Raw genomic sequence first — 17,052 nt, 5'->3', positions numbered from 1 at the left:
GATTGCTGTGGTCACCTTGGTGACAGGGCTTGATTTATGATGTACAAAAAGAAAGACAGACAGACATGCAGAGAGATGGCAAAAATGTCCTTGCTTTCCCTGAAAGACCTCAAGCTCCTGCAGAGACAACTGGGCCACATTAGAACAGAAATACACGACACACACACACACACACACACACACACACACACACACACACACACACACACACACACACACACACACACACACACACACACACACACACACACACACACTCTGGTGACATTCATGACATTCCTCACTGTCAGGGCAACTGTTGACTTTAGATCAGTTTACAGTCTCCTAATTCAACCGTCAGACAGGGATAAAGGGAATGAAAGTTGTTTGTTTTTTTTTTCGACGCTGCCTTTGGTGGACAGTTTTAAATGATCGATGACGTTGAACATAGCCCTGGAAATTTAACTTGGCTTTCCAGCAGGACTGCCTGCAGTGTAGTCGTAATGGAATAAATGGAAAGATAAGTGAGTGGGGGGGGGGGGGCATGGCTTGACAGAAAGACGGGAGAACAGGTCATGGATAGGTAGCGTAAATAGATAGGTTGGTAGGTCACGTATGCTGTGTCAAAAATACATACATGTTGGCATGACTGCGAAGCAACTCAGCCAACTTACCCCTGGTAAGTCTGCTGGTTGGAGATGCGAGGTCTCTGATTCTGTGTGGAGCCAAAAACTGAGCGGTATCCTCCTTTAATCCACCTCATTCTGAGTGACATGTTTAAGCTTTGTGCCAGGACATGGGCAGCGTTATAATCCCTCGCAGCACGCTTAAGCTGTGGAAAGACATGCCACGGCATATGAATTTCCATCGATCTCCCAGTAAACAATGGCCGGTAGGGAGCAAGCAGGGGTGAAAATGTGCATATTGTTACGCTGTGTATTGTCACTCTTAAACAGTATTAACTTTTGCGTCTGGCTTTCAATGAGCATTTTCTTCTTGCACAAAGTGGACTTAGAGTTGTGTGTATTTTGTGGTTTGGGTTTTTTTTTGTAGCAGATATATTTTTGCAGCTGGACATTTATTTGTTTTGTTCCATCCTCTTGGGATTTCACAGTGTAAGTGGTTGTAATACTTTTCATCGAACGTGAAAGTGTCTTTTGTATACCTGAAGCCTGTTACTGTCTGTCTCTCACTTGTGTATCTTGTTGCTTTCTCTCCATCGAATCTCTTTTTTTCTTTTTATCTCCCTCTCTTTTTTCCTTTGTGCGTCATTATTTCGATTGTCTGAGCTGCTAAATCTGTATCTCTGTTATGTCGACCGCCTTGTCAACACGCCCGCCATCCACGCCACCATTAGCGCTTCGCTTCCTCTCTTTCTTTCTCGTTTCTCTCTGTTACTTTATCACTCCCCCTTTTTGTCTCTCCTCACCCCGCTTTGCTTTTTCACTCTACTCTTTGATAGGACTCCTTTTTTTCTTTTCTTAGCTTTTGGGCTGAAGTGTTTTAACCTCGTCGTCTACTCAAATCCAAAGTCAGGACTCTCCTGTCAGAATGTGAAAGGGATTGTTGGCTGTCCTGTGCTCAGGGAACTCCTGATAGTGGACTCACCTCGGCTGCTGTGACCTCTGTAGGAATTTTTACCCCCCAAAGCTTTAATATTTCTGGGTACCAGTATTTTCATTGTTTCTTAAATTTACCCATCCATTATCCAAACCGCTTATCCGATGTAGGGTCGCAGGATGCTGGAGCCCATCCCAGCAGTCATTGGGCGGCAGGCGGGGCGATACCCTGGGCAGGCCGGCAGTCCATCACAGGGCACAAACATTCACACCTAGGGACAATTTAGTACAGCCGATTCACCTGACCTACATGTCTTTGGACTGTGGGAGGAAACCCACGCAGACACGGGGAGAACACGCAGACTCCACACAGAGGACGACCCGGGATGATCCCTAAGGTTCAACTACCCTGGGGCTCGAACCCAGGACCTTCTTGTTGTGAGGCGACCACGCTAACCACTGCTCCACCGTGCTGCCCTTAAATTTACCCATTGCCATTTTTTACTGTTTTTTTGTTGTTGTTGATGTTTTGCCCCTTTTTCCTCCCCAATTGTACTTCGCCAATTACCCCACTCTTCCCGAGCCGTCCCGGTTGCTGCTCCACCCCCTCTGCCGATCCGGGGAGGGCTGCAGACTACCACATGCCTCCTCCCATACATGTGGAGCTACCAGCCGCTTCTTTTCACCTGACAGTGAGGAGTTTCACCAGGGGGACGTAGCACGTGGGAGGATCATGCTATTCCCCCCAGTCTCCCCTGTACAGGTGCCCCAATCGATCAGAGGAGGCGCTAGTGCAGCGACCAGGACACATACCCACATCCGGTTTCCCACCTGCAGACACGGCCAATTGTGTCTGTAGGGACGCCCGACCAAGCCGGAGGTAACGCGGGGATTTGAACCTCTTATCCCCGAGTTGGTAGGCAACGGAATAGACCACTGTGCTACCCAGACGCCCATTTTTTACTATTTTAAAGCACTCTCTATGCTGCAACTTCTAGGGGGCTTGACTGGCATAATGTTGTTTGTTTATTTCATGCTCAAATAGAATTTCACTGTCAAAGCCAAAAAATAAAAAATCTCTAGAGTGATTTTGGGAACTATTTTGGTCCACCCTACATACCCATTCTCCAACACAGAAAGACAGATCAGATTAGCAGCAGTCAGAGGCTGTTAGTGAGATTCACACACACACACACAAAACAAATAGACATGTAAGGGTAAACATAGCGCTTACACACACTCACATAGAGGCACAAAATAATTTATGCTGAACACAAATTTTAAGGTATTTACACTCAAACATGCACACTAAATACACACACACAAAACTGATATTTTTCCACATCTCATGAATATGCACAGTCATTTCATTCACAGAGCTGTTATCATGTTATCACACACACACACACACACACACACACACACACACACACACACACACACACACACACACAGATATTTGGGCACATACAGTTTGCACATATTTAACTGCAACACTATTAAGAAGTTTCCACCGTCCTGACATTATTAGCTTTCCATTTCTCCCTTTGTCTCTTTCTCCCTGTCTTGCATCCGCGTTCACTCACCTTTTCCTCCATTTTTCAAATCCTGCTTGCCACCTACATCTCTCTTCCCTTCCATTTCTCTCCCTCCGTCTTCCCCTGCATTTTTTTTCAGCCTCTCTCTATCCATACCCTCCATTTGAGGTTGACCTTTCTTTGCTTTTGTCCCTTTTCCGCTCATCATGACGGTCATTTATCTACCCTGTCTGGCTTTGGGTTTAGCCCTCGGCTGGCTGGACCGGGTGAAAGCTTTCACCGGTCTCCCGGAAATGGCTGTACTCCCCCGTATCTCACTTCTCCTTATTAACAAACTTTGTCCAAACCTGATTCACTGTATAAAGGCCTAACAGGTTGGCTGAGAGGGGTGAGAGGCTGAGAAACAACGGTGCAGCCAGTTGTTCGCCTGCAGGCACAGACAGGAGGGTGTGGCCACCAAGTCTGCTGGAGTTGCCATAAGCCAAGCCTTTAATCCCCCACTGCTTTAGGGGCAGTACAGTGCACGCTCACCTCTCTGGATAAATGCATGTGTGCGTGTGTGTGTGTGTGTGTGTGTGTGTGTGTGTGTATACCAAGTAGCGAAGAGTAATTCCATTTGCCTTGTGTAAATTGCATCGACATTGTAATCTAATTGTTCTCACTTTTAGGTACATTAGAGATATTGTGGCCATCGCAGACGCCATACTTTGTGGGCCAGATGATTTGTGCACAGTTGCTGGCTGGACTGTTGTGCTAGCGCCATAGGAAATACTTGGAAAATTTAAAATTTTGTGCACCCTTTAGCCATTATAAGGTCCATTTGATGTAATATTACATTAAACTCGGGTTTTTTTTCCTCTTTCATTTATTCCAGCAAGTTCTACTGTAGAACAGTAATTGGTTATTATTAAGTTTTTGTTTGCAGTAGCTGAAGATGATGGTGATAGTTTATGTATTTTTATCAAATAAGACAATAGGACACATACACACACCACAAACACACACATACACACACACACACAGATCATGCCCTCAATGCTGTTGTCTCTTTGCGCTATAGATGTGGCAGTACCTCACCCGGACAAGAAGAGTGTCATCATGTACGTGACGTCACTCTTCCAGGTGCTTCCCCAAAGCATTTCCATGGAAGCCATCCAGGAAGTGGAGACATTGCCCCGGGCGATCTCCGGCTCCATCACTCGGGTGACGACAGAGGAGCACTACAAGATCCAGACCCAGCAACGCTATTCACAGCAGGTTCGCCATCCATACACACAGGTGCGCGCGCGCGCACACACACACACACACACACGCACACACACAGGCACATACACTCATGCACACAGAGATATGTTGTTTCAGTCAGCCTCTCAGGGTTTGCCATTGACATTTTCATTATGGCTACCATGAGATACTATCGTCATGGTAGCAGTTCAGTCTGTTACCATAGTAACACACCATTGCTGTGTCTGTGTTGTTGCAAAGCCTTTGTCTGTCACCTGCCACGGAGCTGAGCAACATGGTTTCCATGGGAAGACTGGCATCTTTGCTTATGGCATTCCGGTTCTGTGTCCATGTCCTTTACTATGATTGTGACCAAGACCACTCAGTATTGTAGTGACAGTAAGATGCCATGCTGTTCATTTTGTTTCCCATGAGCCCATGGTTTGCATGTGTTGTGTCTTTTGCTAAGCTGTGCATATGTACGCTCATGGGCCCTCAGAAAAAAGTCGCATTTGCATCCCTTTCACAAACGGAGGCTTATAGCTTGGTTGTTTGAGGCAGCACCCACCCGAAGCAATATTAACATACTCTTCAATCGGCGCTTATCATAAAATGACTTGACATGATTTTTACACTGCACGTTATCAACTCTAGAGCAGGGCCTCAAGGCTTGAATCAGAGTTAGACCGCCTTTAAAGTATGGTAGTGGGAAACCGTAGCCACAGATCGGAGCCTGGCTCAGAAGACTCAAAAAAAATGCAGGTAGCAGCGGGATCCCAAATGGTACTTGGTGCTCCACCGTGTAATTTTGATCCGAACTGTGGAGGAACAGAGAGTATTAAACTGAGTTCTCCATAATACACTCACTGCCTCTAAGAAGTCCTGCCACCCTGCAACCCCATCAAAATCATTAAAGGGGCCACTGAAATTCTCAGCGGGACATTTTCCCTGCTGTAATAGTGGAGTTCAACCAAAATGACAAAAAAAAAATTCCAAAAAAAAACAAAAACGGAAGGGAGGAGACCGCGCTGTCAGATCTCTCACTTCTCTGAAGACTGTGCTTTCAAGAGGAAATTCGTCAGAAGTACAACCTCAGATCTCGGGAGAAGTCAAGGACATAACATCAGTGTTCCAATATGTTAGCATACAAATGAAATAATAACGTGTTTAGTAAAAAATGACTCTTTAGACAGACAGTCTTCTATACAGTGATGGAAAAGAAATCCGTGTGGGAAACGTACAAGGTTCCCACTTTCTATTTATTTTTATTTTTTTGGCATTTCCCCCCCACAAAACCAGTGTACAACTGTGGGGGATGAGAAGCTGTGTGGAAAGGGAGAGCGTTGGTGAAAACAGCCCTCATACACTCACATGGCATCCAGGACCACCTTATTTAGGACTCCTTCATCGTAATGACAGATTGGCTTATAAAAGGTTTGATAGCAAATGCACCGTGTAGTTGGGGCGCTTTCATCAGGAGCGGAGGCTGTTACTCACGTGGCCATGTGACCGTCACAGTTCCCGTGAGTGCAAGGCTCGGTCAGAGGCAGAAAAGTGGCGTACTCGCTGAATGGCTCAAAATGACTCGATCGCCTCTTGATGTAGCCATCTTTGCACAAAGAGCACCAATGTAGTGAAACAGAAAGGTCACAAAGCCAAACGATTTTTCAAAATAGACCTGAATTCAGCCGTACTGCTCCTCAAAAAAATGTATTACAGATAAAAAGATCCCTTTTTAGTATATGACGTTTTTTGCAGATAATCCTTTTTTTGTGTTGCAACATGCTTTCTTGTGGGATTACTTTGATAATCTACTATTTTACCCTTGCCCTGCACCAGTGCGATGGCTGACCGCACATAAAAAAAGTTATTTTATCAAAGACGGGCCAAAAAGTGAGCTATGGAAGCCAAGTAACAGCTCTTTATCTTTTGTACCATTCTTCACCAAGATGTTGGTTGGTTTGATAGATGGTAAACACTTGAAAAATGGGATGCCCTCTTTTACAAAACAATTTGTCTGAGGACACTACTTTGTCTGCCTCATAAATTACTAGTATTTCGTCTCATAAACTATTTGCTGCAACAACATGGTGATAGAGTTATAGTTAGCACAGATGGCTTTGCTCCTGAGGCTGCTGTCTTGCTGCTCGCTGCAGATTGGCCCCGAGGCAGAAAGTTGCTGATACTGCAGTAAAACTCACCATGGAGCATCGCTGAAGTTTCGGCCTATCATAACACCCACACACACGCACAGAACGGGGACAGTTTTCTTTAATATCCTTGATTTAGGGATCGCTCTCAAGGAAATCCCTCTCGGGTTGCTGCAAACGAATCGAATCACACAGTTTCGTATTGCAGCGGCAAGCCCTCGGTGGAGCAATGACTTTGGCTGGAGTGTGGCCAGCGCTGACCTTAAGAGCCGAGTCTGGGTGGGGTCAGTGTCGTTGCGTCCCACTGAGTCGGGGCATTATAGAGAGAACTTCCCGGAACACATGCTAATAACGCTATTAACAACTTAATGACCACATTAGCCCCCCGCAGGTAGCTGCCAGTCTCCCAGTCCACATGTCTGTCTGCCCAGGAGCAGAGACAGACTGCAGGCCTGCTGGAAACCAAACAGATGGAGAGATCAAGAGAGCGAGAGAGCGAGAGAGAGATAGATAGATAGACGGAATCAAAGAGAGGAAAGTGACAGGGATGGGAAAGAGCAAGCGAGGGAGAGAAAGTAAGGGAAAGAGAGAGAGCGAGTGTGCGGGCGAGCGGGGAAGGAGGCAAGGCACATAAAGACGCACTGAGAGATGTGACAGGGAGGAAGGGGGAAATGGAGCGAGCTCGAGCAGACAAATAGAGCGGACGGGCGCGGGTCGGGGAAAACATGAAAACCGAGACGTGTGGTGAGAGAGAGAGAGAGAGTGTGACTGACAGCGGCCATTATCTGCACCTCGCCTCATTTGTCATCATCAAAGCAACACTGTCACTACCTCTGTACATCAGCACCATACCACCGCCACCTGGGATGCAAACAAACAGTCCCTCACTGCTGGCGAGCTCTTTAATGAAAAAGTCACAGCTCCAAGAGGAACAAGTTTGGACGATTGAGCGAGATTTAAAAGTCTTTGAAAGTGAATTAAAATGCTGCTTTCTCCATTGACACCGCGCAAGGTGTCCAAAGACGGGAGACAAAAACAAAATCAAAAGAAGAAAAAAAAAAAAACCTGGTGCATCTCCAAGCGGGTTGAAATAAATGCCAGAAAAATATTTGCCAAACACTGTTTGACTCGGTTCTGGTGACCTCCACGTGTCCTCCCCCGCTTTTTTTTTCTTCCTAGAAACAGGCTGATTCATCACGAGAGAGCGAGAGAACAAGAGCGGCGGTGGAAGAGAAAAGGCGCAGGAAAGGGATAAAAACAGATTTGAGAGATAAAGAAAGAGTAAAGAGAGAGGCCGGAGAGAGGGAGCGTGGAGGTGAGAGGGGAGATCGATGGCAGGGGAGGGAGACAGAGAGCGAGAGAGAGAGAGATTAAACTTTTACGATGTATAGAGGTTGACTTGGTATCTGGCGAAGCAGCGAAATCACGGAGCTGTCGGAAGAAATTGGAGCCGGCGAACGGCAGCGAAGAAGAGGCGAGTCGCCGTTTAGAGCTGGTCTGTTTTTCAAATCCGAGAAGTCGGAATGCTTTGAACTTGGACGAGGAACCTCACCAAGTGTATGTGCCGTGCGGAGAAATTATTTTAATAAAAGAAAACCCTTTTTCTCATTCGTCAATAACTGTCATGAACTCGGCTTATGAATTAAATAGAAAAAACAACCAACAAACTAGAATAACAAATGTCATTTTAAAGATCAGATCTGTCCATATGAAATTTAAGCCAACCAGCGTGTCGCTTGTCTGTCGGTCAGCCGGTTATTATTCTCCGAGTTGTGAAGCAATTTCTTTTACTCCCAGCAGGTTGGTTATGGTAGCTGTATTTTAATTAAGGGCAAAAGAAGGGCAGGTTTGTCAGAAGAAGCCCAGTGGTTTAAATTCTGGGCGGCACGGTGGCGCAGTGGTTAGTGCGGTCGCCTCGAGCCCCGGGGTAGTCCCACCTTGGGGGTCATCTGGGGTCGTCCTCTGTGTGGAGTTTGCATGTTCTCCCCGTGTCTGCGTGGGTTTGCTCTGGGGGCTCCGGTTTCCTCCCGCAGTCCAAAGACATGTAGGTCAGGTGAATCAGCCATACTAAATTGTCCCAAGGTGTGAATGTGTGTGTGTGTGTGTGTGTGTGTGTGTGTGTGTGTGTGTGTGTGTGTGTGTGTGTGTGTGTGTGTGTGGGCCCTGTGATGGACTGGCGGCCTGTCCAGGGTGTCTCCCCGCCTGCCGCCCAATGACTGCTGGGATAGGCGCCAGCATCTCCGCGACCCTGAGAGCAGGATAAGCGGTTTGGATAATGGATGGATAATGGATGGTAAAATCCTGGGCTTGTTAGGGAAGCTCTGTGTGGATGAGGTGGGCGAAAGATGCACAAAACAACACCGTCTAAATGCCCTTGAGCAAGACAATCTCAGTTGCTCCATGTTAGCGTCCCACTGGCCAGACTAAGGCTGCACTGAATCTAGAAGATGGAGTGTGAGGGAGGGCATTGTGTGTTCAGTAAATAATCTCCGGTTACGGGGAAAAATGGTGAAATCCCAGACAACTTTTCACGGCAGAGTAAATACGGCTGAGGAACTTCTGCTGCATAAACGGAACGGTGCAGCCGGACATCCCTCAAACCTACAGCAGTTCAGGGAGGCTGTGGAGCAATAAATATGGGTCTACATGTGATGCATCACACACACACACACACACCTCATGAGTGCTGTGGTTTCCCCGCTCCCTTTCCTTTTCCAAGTGTTTTGCCACCCTGGGAACCCTTGCCCTTCTCCTCAGACTTTGCGGTTGAACTTTGTCATTTTAAGTGGTCCAGAGAGAGCAGTGGTAGCTGTGCTAGCCACCTCAGCTGCGCCGGCTACAACCTGGACGGGCGGGCGGCTCTTGAACAGGATCCCTACAGAGAGCTGCCCGACAATCGTGTCAGCTTTTCCCCCTGCCATGCTGGCAGCTTACACTCTGTCTACACTGTGTGCATAATGGGATCTGTCCTCTGTCTTTTCCCACACACATTCTCTCTCTCTCTCTCTCTCTCTCTCTCTCTCTCTCTCTCTCTCTCTCTCTCTCTCTCTCTCTCTCTCTCTCTCTCTCTCTCTCTCTCTCTCTCTCTCTCTCTATCTCTATCTCTTTCCCCCTCAATGTCTGCCACCTTGCTCGATCCTTTCTCTACTCACTTTTCTCGTTCCCCGCTCTCTCTCTGTCTCCTTATATTCTCTCTTCCACTCTCCTTTTCCTCTTTTAACATCCTCTCTCTCTGTCTCTGTTTCTCTCTCTCTGTCTCTTTCTCTCTTTGCACTCGTCTCTTTCACTCCTTCCTCCTCTTCCTCCTTTACATTCTGATCCCTTGGTCTGTCTGTCTCTTTCTTCCTCTCTCGCTCTCGCTCTCTCTCTCTCCCCCTTGCTCTCCTCCCCTGTTTTCTTTTTCTTTCACATACATACCCCCAATCCTTACACTCTCTCTGTATGTCTCTTTCTCTCTCTGTCTCTCTCTCTCTCTCTCCCTCACTCTCTCTCTCTCATTTTCTCTCCCTCTCTCTCTCTCTCCTCTCTCAGATCACGGTGAGTGTGGCTCAGGGGCGCGTGCGGAGCCCCTCGCCCTCCCCTCAGCCTCGCTATAAAAGCTATGCCTACACCCAGGCTGCATATGTCAAGTCGCCTGAGCAAAAGAGGAGGCGTTTTACTGATCAGGTCCGTGTCTCGCAACACTAACACTCCACGCTAACACCACGCATACACCACGTAGACACCACGTTAATACCACGCTAACACCGTGCTCTGCCTGTTGATATGTCAGCCCAGACCTCCGTCTAATCTGTCTGTTGTGCTTTGTTGTTGTTTTGTAAATATCATGAATTGAAATATATTGCCACTGGATGATTTTGGGATGTATTTATTTTCACAATTCATGAGTCAAGGGAGACACTAACCACACCCAAACGAGTGGTTTCTGCCTTTTCTGGCTGTCCTAACCAAAGATGCACCTCATTTGCATTGTCATTTTGTCTGCTGTCTGTCTTCATCACCTTCAAGTCCCCGATACCCCAAAACACAGACATTCAACTCTCTTAACCCGCTTCCATTCAAACATTTTCTGTCTTTATCTCCGTCTTTCAGTTCGGAAATTGCCAATGAATGTACCGACCGTTACATTTCAATATGTGCATGCAGGTAATGTGATGGTGTAGTCATATGGAGTCTCCAAGACAAGCACCCTGTGCCGTTTAGCTAAATGCAGGCTCTTATTTTTGCCCGACGTGGGCAGAAAATGTACTCAAAGGCCGTGTCAAATATTTAATGTGCCGGCGGGGTGCTTGACTTAACTCGGCTGGCACTCGAGCAGCTTAGCAAGTTGAAAGATAATTCGTCAGATAAGCTTTATTCAAGCTCTCCCACTGTTGTTTGAAATGCAGGATGTGAAGCGTGTCATCAGGCCCCTGCAAAAAAAGAAAAAGAAAATGTCTGTCTTATCTCAATAAAGGTTTTTTTCTTGTGTAAGTATAAAGAAATGAGTGATTTTCCCCTCCGATGCCCTTGTAATTTTGACATTTTACAACACATTGTCCCCGGTTTGATTTGTTCCAACAACAGTAAAAGCATGTCCCACACATGAGGAGCGATGTCAGGCCTTCAGTTGCAGTACAAAATACACAAAACAGGAGGTGGGAGTTGTCACAATCTGACAATTTTCACAGTCACTAGGATCGGATCATTTTTGCTCTTCAAGCTTCCCTCCTTCCTGAGGTTTCCGATGTCCGTACACATCTTTTCTTTTTTAAGCCTCCGACCCATTGCAAGTAATTTCAGATTCCCTGTGTGCCGGCTAATTGCAGTTGTTGTAAACTCCCGACGGCCTGCTGTGATGGTAGCGCTCTCAACCTCAGCTGACACCTTCATGTGTTTGTAATATTAACAAGCAAAGGAGCGAGTGGATGCAAGGCCCGGCTAGTTAGCTGGACCCCAGGCAGGCCTTGTGGATCTTTTTAGCACCTTGTTACCAGAAAGAAGAATGGAGAAAGAGAGAAGGAAAGAGATTGTTATTGTCCAGATTACCTGAGTTACACAGAGTTGCTCTCTCTCTCTCTCTCTCTCTCTCTCTCTCTCTCTCTCTCTCTCTCTCTCTCTCTCTCTCTCTCTCTCTCTCTCTCTCTCTCTCTCTCTCTCTCTCTCTCTCTCTCTTTATCTCTCTCTCTCTTATCTCTATCTCTCGAAGAAACAAGAAGACAAGTTGTTAAAGGTTGGCTTGTGACCAGAAGTGCTTGTCAGCACCAGTAATGGCTTACACTAACAGGTCTCTCCTCTCATCTCTCTCACTCCACTCCTCTCTCCCATACGTCTTCCTCTTGCTCTGTTTGCTATTCTGCTCATCTCTGTGTCTCCTTGCCCTCTCCCCTGTCACTTTTAACTTAATCTCTCGCCTACTCTCTCTCTCTCGCTTGCTCTCTCGCTCTCTCCGTTGCTCTTACTCGCCTCTCTCTTTGCAAACATCCCCTGCACCCTTTTGGTTCCTGGCGCTCCTCTCCAAAATCTCTACTATCAAAGTATCAATCCTTCTGTCAACCATCCATCCACCCTCACATCCTTTCCTCCATGTTTTTTCCTCCATGCATAACCTCCCATTTCTTGGCCCCTCCCTGCCACCATCTATTGCTCCATCTTCCTTTTCTCCTTACCGTCTCCATCAACTCCCCAAAGCCCTCCGTCATTTCCCGCTATTCCACCAAATCCTCCTTTCATCTGTCCCTCCCTCTCTTGACTCACTCGCTCATCAATGCGTCCATCCTCTCTATCCTAACAACCTTATCCCCGGTCTCTCCCCATCCACCTGCTCATCCTCCGTCCTCCTCTATCTTCCCCTCTCCCTCACTAGTTTTTGAGTCCCAGCCACGAGGAGCTGCAGCGTGGCCTGAGCCCTCTGCTTCCTGGCTCTACCAGCCTGGAGAGCTACCAAGCCAGCCTGGAGGAGGTACATTACAATAGCATAGTGGTGATGATGATGATGATGCTGATGTTGCATGTTTTGTAATCGCTTTAATTGTAACAACAGTACAAATAATACAGAAATATTAAGATAAATTAACGCTTGTAAAACCAGGCTGCGGACTACGGGGGAGCCAGAGGAGCTCCCCTGAAAAGATAATTTCGGGAATTTTGCTGGGGTGTCTAAAATATCAATTACCAAATTGTTTCTGCCACAATTTTGCCATATTAATTTCTATATCGTTTTATAAAGCAATAAATGATGTCGTACTGCAAATGCATTCTTGAAGGATAACACCTATGATTTTAATGGGGGTGACACGTGACTCATTTCCTGTGAAGACCCAGCTATGCTGTTCTTTCATCAATCTCCAAATCTAGTGACACACAAGCGAACTCGCCAGAAGGGGAGAATACATTTATTTTTATAAACTCATACTTTAACTGATATTTATCATGCTCCTGTGTCTGTGGGTTATAGGCTGTGTTATGGCTATATGGCCTTCACCTTCAATATATTCATTTCTCTAATTGTGCTCAGTAATTGTCCTCTCTTGTTTAATTTTTTGCCTTTGAGACACAGATCTGCTGATATAGCGCAAGTTTAAACAGTATATACTTGCATCATGGATGTTTTATTACCAATGACTCATTTAAGTCCTCTCTGAGGTACGCCACCCAGCGTAAAAAACGAGCTCCCCTAAAAGCTGCGTTACAGTTTTCACTTTTTGTGAAGGAGAACTATAAATTAAACCACATCATATTTTCAAACGGGCTGAATATTGAAAGTGAAGTGAAAGTGAAGAAACTCTTTACATCGTGTATTGCGTTTCATCTCTCATATTGCTCAGTCCGCTTCATCAGTCTGTGGATGAGGTGGCCATTTGACTCATGGGATTACCGTTGTATTTTTGCAGGTGTTGGCGTGGCTGCTGTCGGCGGAGGACGGGCTGCAGGCCCAGCCTCCCATCTCCAGCCAGGTGGAGGAGGTTAAGGAACAGTTCCACACACATGAGGTAGAGACCAAACACTCATAGTAAAACAGCGTGTCCTCAGGTTTCATAGTGGTTTACTGACCTTTTTCCCAGAATGTGGGAGGGTTTGTTGCCGCCATATTACTCGTGTTTCCATCCAACTTCAGGAAAAGTTTCAACACAATAATTAAATGTCACAAAACAATGGGTTTTCACATAAAACCCTGCACACAGGGCTACACATCTTATGTCATAGGACCATACAGTACTTCCACACCCACAGGAAAGATAGACAGTGGGCGTCCGGGTGGTTTGGCAGTCTATTCCGTTGCCTACCAACACAGGGATCGCCGGTTCGAATCCCTGTGTTACCTCCGGTTTGGTCGGGCGTCCCTACAGACACAATTAGCCGCGTCTGCAGGTTGGGCAGCCGGATGTGGGGATGTTTCCTGGTCGTTGCACTAGCGCCTCCTCTGGTCGGTCAGGGCACCTGTTCGGGGGGGAGGGGGAACTGGGGGGAATAGCGTGATCCTCCCACGCGCTACATCCCCCTGATGAAACTCCTCACTCTCAGGTGAAAAAGAAGCGGCTGGCAACTCCACATGTGTCAGAGGAGGCATGTGATAGTCTGCAGCCCTCCCCAGATTGACACAGTGGGTGGAGCAGCGACCAGGACGGCTTGGAAGAGTGGGGTAATTGGCCAGGTGCAATTGGGAAAAAAATCCCCCCCCCCAAAAAAAAGTTTATCCAACTCAGGCAAGTGTACAAGTTTTATATTTGCCATTTCTGTCAAATATAATTTCTGTGCAGTTACCACATCAAGGTGGTGTGTTCATATTCTGCCGTCAGTCTGAGTAGGGAGGGCAGGCGTTACGCTAACGATAGTCCATCTGTCATCCGTGCAGTTGCACCTTAGTTGTCAGCAGAGAAAACAATACGGATTGTTGTGATTTCTGTGCGCGGCACAATGCTGGCCATAAAGTCTAGTCTCTCCTGAAAGAGAGAAGGATTGTGAAATAGCTTCCAGCTAAGGGCCGATGATTCATAATTGAAATTTTCACAGTAATACAACCTTTACACCTTTAGTGATTTTGAACATTTGATCAATTACTTTTTGTGAGGTATGCCACAAAAGTCTAATCAAACTGCCACAAAAACATGGTAGTAAGTGTCCTTTTCCCCAAACAAATCACCTCTTTGTGGATATTGCTTAAAAGAAAGACCTTATAGACCAGAAAATATGTATTTCTCTCTTTCTCTCTCGCTCCCTCTTTAGGGCTACATGGTGGAGTTGACCTCTCACCAGGGGAGTGTGGGGCGTGTCCTAAGGGCTGGCTCTGCCCTTTTGTCGGAGGGGAACCTGAGTGAGGAGGAGGAGTCCGAAGTGAGGGAGCAGATGAACCTGCTCAACTCCCGATGGGAGCACCTGAGAGTGGCAAGCATGGAGAGACAGAGCAGGTTGATAATACAACACACACACACACATCACTTTGGAGTGAGTAGCATGGGAAATAGAGCAGGAACTTAGGTAAATGTTCATACACACAGTTGTATATGCACAAACTTTACACAAAACACGTGTGTATGTATACACACACACACACACACACACACACACACACACACACACACACACACACACACAAAGAAATCTGTTTAAGCTCTTTAATCCATACCCACCTTCTTAAGCAGCACACAGAATGATATAATGGTATAAATGGTTCTTATCTATTTTTATCTTTTGTAGTCACTGAACAGAGAAATAATATAAATAGATATCACCAAAGCGGAAACCATCAAAGCATGGCAACAGAAATTGAAGTCTTCTACAAATAGGGCCACATCCAATAATAGAAATTACTGAGTAAAATTTAGTCAACCATCTTCCTTGGTTATCATGTTTTTTCAAGACTTTGATTATAGTACTGTGGAGACAGACGAACTCATGTAAGGAGACTTACACAGTCAGGGTTTATTGCACCGCAACACTCACATGCGGTAGGAAATGATCAGGATGGGGGGCTGCTATCATGGCTGCCACTATAATAAATACCCGTCTGTGCTGGCAGAGTGGCATCTGCCCTGAATCACTTCTATTTCCTTTTCTCTCCTTGTCGCTGCGCTAAAAAGTTAGTTAAATTTCGCTCCAGGGATCAATAGCACATTACAATATTTTTTTCAGAAATAGAGGATGTAGTCAGAGTGAGCAATTTTCATAATAGCTGTAATTTCAACAAGTGATTGACATTTTGCTCTCTGTGTTATATCTCCTCTCTCTCCAGACTTCATGAGGTCTTGATGGACTTGCAGCACCAGCAGCTGAAGCAGCTCACCGATTGGTTGGATGTGACAGAGGGGCGGATCAAGAGGATGGGGGCTCAACCACTGGGTCCTGACCTGGAAGATGTCAAGCACCAAGTTGAGGAACACAAGGTTGGCTGATAATAAGGGCCTATGTTGTTTTCCGTTATGCCAAGATCTGGAGCATCAATTGTGTTTTCATTGTGCAGCGCAAGTGGGCTTGGGTGGTCAGATAATTTGTCAACCAGGAGGAATGTCATTGAAATTGTTCCATGGCTCACTTCCTTTATTTTGTTTTGTCATCACGCTGTTAAATTTTTGGCAGCCATCAGTTACCCCACAGTTTCGCTGTGGTAATTATGTAATTGAAAAAAAGCCTGCGGTGTGAAAATACGGGGCATCTGCGGTGAGACGCCTTTCAACTCGTTTGAACGTTCAATTGTGTGTAATGTACAGCAGTCTTTAGGGAGAATGAATACTGAATTGTGTTGTAGTCACTGTGTTACAAGATATCCACCGGCATCCCGTCAACACCAAAATACCAGACAGGGTGTGATACCTGTGCTGTAAACAGTGCTGCAACTCCTCTTTATGAATATATCATGAGACAAAGTCACATTTCACAGACAAACTAATAAATTATCAGAGAGCTGCATTTGTTTTTTTGTTTTTTTGAGTACCTGTTTTTCTATGGTACAGTAAAATGGACTTTTGGTGCACATATTCACTAAGTGTCACCAAATGCAATTTCGTTGTGTGCGCAATGACAGTAAAGTATCTTATCTTATCCTATCTCAACTGCAATGCATGTATTAGTGGGCAGGTATTCACAATAAATGAGTGGCCCATCCACTAATGGCTAAGATAGCCACCTTGTTGGTAAGCATCTGTGTTGCTTACATGTCTTTGAGCAAGGCAAATGTCTTCCAAGTAAGCGGAATTTTTGCGCAGTTTACCATCAACTCTTTTTAGATTAGATACAACTGATGGAAAAGGGCAGCACGGTGGTGCAGTGGTTAGCACGGTCACCTCACAGCAAGAAGGTCCTGGATTCGAACCCCGGGGTTGTCCAACCTTGGGGGGCATCCCAGGTCATCCTCTGTGGAGTTTGCATGTTCTCCCCGTGTCTGCGTGGGTTTCCTCCGGGTGCTCTGGTCATCCCACAGTCCAAAGACATGTAGGTCAGGTGAATCAGCCGTACTAAAATTGTCCCTAGGTGTGAGTGTGTCGGCCCTGTGATGGACTGGCGGCCTGTCCAGGGTGTCGCCCCACCTGCTGTCCAGTGACTGCTGAGATAGGCTCCAGCATCCCATCACCCTAATTAGGATAAGTGGCTTGGATAGTGGAATGGAAATAGCCTCTACTCTGACCA

At 46.2% G+C, this 17,052-nt stretch overlaps 1 protein-coding gene across 1 annotated transcript in view; it reads left to right on the top strand.

Moving 5' to 3' along the window:
- LOC130131754 (dystrophin-like) overlaps nt 1-17,052 on the top strand; it is a 184,191-nt gene that overhangs the window by 7,618 nt on the left and 159,521 nt on the right. The window contains 6 exon segments of the mRNA XM_056301551.1: nt 4,137-4,333; nt 9,982-10,116; nt 12,296-12,391; nt 13,323-13,421; nt 14,656-14,837; nt 15,662-15,812. Of these exon segments, the coding sequence (XP_056157526.1) occupies nt 4,137-4,333; nt 9,982-10,116; nt 12,296-12,391; nt 13,323-13,421; nt 14,656-14,837; nt 15,662-15,812 (860 nt within the window).

The sequence above is a fragment of the Lampris incognitus genome, chromosome 21 (genome assembly GCF_029633865.1).
Source record: "Lampris incognitus isolate fLamInc1 chromosome 21, fLamInc1.hap2, whole genome shotgun sequence".
NCBI lineage: Eukaryota > Metazoa > Chordata > Actinopteri > Lampriformes > Lampridae > Lampris > Lampris incognitus.
The sequence above is the reverse complement of the archived record's forward strand: the minus strand, read 5'-3'. Positions and strand labels throughout refer to the sequence as shown.